The 3,504-nt window shown below is 43.5% G+C and overlaps 1 protein-coding gene across 1 annotated transcript; it reads right to left on the bottom strand.

Moving 5' to 3' along the window:
• Positions 1-975: 975 nt before the first annotated feature.
• On the bottom strand, positions 976-3,159 carry HINT1 (histidine triad nucleotide binding protein 1). The gene is made up of 3 exons (XM_077627245.1): positions 2,953-3,159; positions 2,036-2,140; positions 976-1,293 (listed from the first exon to the last, which is right to left on the bottom strand). The coding sequence occupies exons 1-3, from the start codon at positions 3,061-3,063 to the stop codon at positions 1,129-1,131; spliced, it is 381 nt and encodes a 126-aa protein (XP_077483371.1). The 5' UTR covers positions 3,064-3,159; the 3' UTR covers positions 976-1,128.
• Positions 3,160-3,504: the final 345 nt, after the last annotated feature.

The raw sequence follows: 3,504 nt of genomic DNA on the forward strand, positions 1-3,504 counted from the left end.
ACCTAGCTTTGTCAGGAGCGCCCTTCCAGTCGTTGTGTTCCGGAATAAAAAACTTCAAACTGTTTATCCAGCTTCTAACAACTTATGGAGTACCTGTTATGTAGCGTACTGCAAATTTACTGATGATAATCTGCGTATTTGCAATGCCATTTTGGACTGTCATTTTTTTCATCAAATGTCAACTGACACTGTTTTCGTCTACAGTATTGTATATAATTTATTGGTCGTTTGCTGAAACCAACTGCTTTATTGCCTTCGTGTTGTTGGCGGTCTTTGATTTGACGAATAATGAGCTTGATCGCTGCAACATTTGAAGTCTGCGCAACTTATTGTGCATCTTCATATTTGACATGGATAGGAGAGTCCCGCACAGTTAGACTTCGGGACCTTATGCTGAATATTATTCATATATGTATTTCCATTCAAGTAAACAAATAACTATTTGACACTAGTGCTAGCAACTGTCATTGAAAGGTTTGCTGGAATACAGCACATGCAGTGTGGCTCAGACTTCTGTACAACTTAATGTTTTTGAAAGGCAATAATAGCAAGAAACCCAAATTTATCACCATGTTTGCGCGATGCCTTGAAGAGATACATGCAGCCCAAATCTTAACATCTGAATTACACGGTGCACCACTATATCTTCGAGCAATGCACCCTAGATTCAAATATATTTTTCACCAAAGTTGCGCTCCATAGCTTTCAACAGGTGAGCACAAATTCTAATGCTACAGGCAGAAAAGAAAATATGCTGACTATTACATGCCTTGCACATCAAGCTTATGATTTAGATATGCACTTCATTGGTCATTAATATGCATGCGCTGACAAAACCTTCATATTCTATACTGCCAGCCTCAGCAATGAGAACACTTTATGACTTCTTAAATTTTTGCTGTCAAGGATACAGGCCTTGCTACTTGTAGGCATTTATCAAAGTCAAGGACACCGGTCAGCAACACACTAGAGGTCTTCACTCACATTTAATGCTTTATTCAACACACAGCGCAACCAGAACAAGAATAATGCAGTCTTCCACCTCAAGAAACGACAAAGGAGTAGTTAGGCACACACAAAAATAGAAAGGGCTGTAAGGCAAACAACCGGCCCCTATGCAACAGGATGTTAGCCCGGGGGCCAGTTCATCTGGCGTCCCCCCAGGACATGAAGGTGGACATGGTACACAGACTGGCAGCCCTGTGGACCATCGTTGACCACGACACGGAAACCCTTGTCCAGTTTTTGTTCCTTGGCCACACGTTGTGCCACGTACATGATGTGGCCCAAAATCTGGAGGCACAGGGGAAGGAGCAATAGAGGAAAGAAGGAGATTATAGATGATGTAAGAAATAAAACAAGGAAGCTGCGCAATGATAGGATTTCGGAAGCATGTACCTCAGATTTGTTTTCTGCTTAGCTGGCAGCCATAGAGAAATGTACAAGATGAGAGAGGAACACTATTTGAGGTATTTCAAAACTTTCTGTGATTTAATAAAGGCATTCATGCAGATAATAGGCTTACAAGAAACAACACTACGAAAGAACCCTTTGAAAACTAATGGACAAGACTAAAAAAAACAGCATGGAAACCAATTAAAGAGGTCTCACCAAGCAAGAAACACTTTACCACTTACTCCATACATATTACATAAAAAAATGCAATGTGCATTCTTGCACTTTTACTACACTGCAGTATAAAGTGCACAAAACAACAATGAAGACGGTATGATAGTGGTGCCACTAATGCTTGTGACATCATAGGAACAAAAGGTTGATGGTTCAGATGAATTATGTTCCCCATTTACCAATTTGCAGTGAATTCAAATGATGCAGAGATGAACAAGGAATGTACGATCATCAGAAAACTAAGTTCACTGCAGAGACATTGCGAATTGCAGCGAAAACAAATGAAATTCACCAGAACTCGTGGACCGCAGGACAGCAAAGGGAAAGGAAACGGAAGATGTCACTACATTAAAAATCTCCCATCAACTGCACTTTGGTTAAAACCGCGCGATGCACATTGACTTACATCTTTGTCCGCTTCCTCAGCCTTGGAGAGCTGCGGGATGGCCTTCTTCGGTATCACCAAAAAATGCACCGGCGCCTGCGGGTTGATGTCATGGAAGGCCACGCACTGAAAGGCAAAAAAGCTCGTGACTACGTTGATGTTTCGAATGATGAAAGTGTTTTACAATTTAGGGGCTAGAAGAACCGTAGTAATTTTTTCGCCTCACAGTTAACAAACATCGTTAACAAACATCGCCGGGGAAAAAACGCTGCTTTGCTGCGTCAGAATAGCAACATTCTCGAACATTATGAGTGAGATGTTTTAGCAATATAAGGCGAACGCTTGAGGTTAACAACCTACGGAACTTTCCAGAAAAGATGGCATACGAGCGCAGACGCCTCGCAAAGTGTTCCTGCGAGCAGGACACTTGTAGTCCACCCAAAGGTAGGAAATCAAAGCGTAGTTGATAAAAAATGCATACACAGCCCCACTGACGGCCAGCCTACCGCCGTGCTGCCTATGAAGCAGAACACAAGGGCCGAACTTTTTAACATGATACACACGTGCAAGCAAATGCTTCACGGCTTTAAAAAGAACGTTTAGGCATTCTTTGCCTGCGAACCGCTAGCTGATTAGGAAGCTGGAATACATTTCAGCACTTCCCACGCCCACAGCAAGCAAACTAAATGTTTAGAAAGTCGTCTACAAATCGAAGTTCGGGCCGTTAGGCCTAGTTCAAAAGCTGCCGGCGAATTAACGAGTGTCAAATTCTGGTTCAAATAACCAGACAGCAAGAATGCGCGCGAGAAAGTCATTAACGATGTCCACTTAACGAGACATCCGATTCCGTGACAAAATACTGGAACCGAGATATTCTCTGTTCGCGGACCCCCTGAAAGGTGTTGGTTTCTCAACTGAATGCGACGCGATTAGCTCACCTTGTCATCTTCGTATATAAACTTCGTAGGTATTTCTCCCCTTACGATTTTGCCAAATATGGTATCACCGCTTTCGGATGCCAGCTGCGCTTTCTCAACTTCGCCTGCCATCTTCTAGAGCCGGAATCACCGACTACTAGCCCTGTTATTTACAACAGCACACCGGGACGCTGAACGAAAATAAATCACAAGCCACAGAGTCGGCACAGCAGCGATTCACTGCCACCAGGGCGCGGGATGTCGCTGCAAGCGCTAGCGATCTTTACTCTGCAGTTGCAGTGGTTTGGTGGACGTTGCAAAACATGGGCACATGCGCATCCCCTTGGCTCCTGTATAAATTAAGCTAAGAAAGAGAAAATGGCAGGTAGTTCGCAGCAAGCAGTTCTTGCAAAGCAAGGCTTCATTTGCCTGCCCATTCTCGGTCCACACCCTTGTGTGGCATTCGAACCAAAGTTAATAGACTAATTTAAATAAAACCTGACAATGCTCAGTAATTATTCCATCCGAAGCATGCCGCCTTCGGCGAGCGGCGGAAAGAGGCAGACGAAATGA

The sequence above is a fragment of the Amblyomma americanum genome, chromosome 6 (assembly GCF_052857255.1).
Source record: "Amblyomma americanum isolate KBUSLIRL-KWMA chromosome 6, ASM5285725v1, whole genome shotgun sequence".
NCBI classification, from domain to species: Eukaryota; Metazoa; Arthropoda; class Arachnida; order Ixodida; family Ixodidae; genus Amblyomma; species Amblyomma americanum.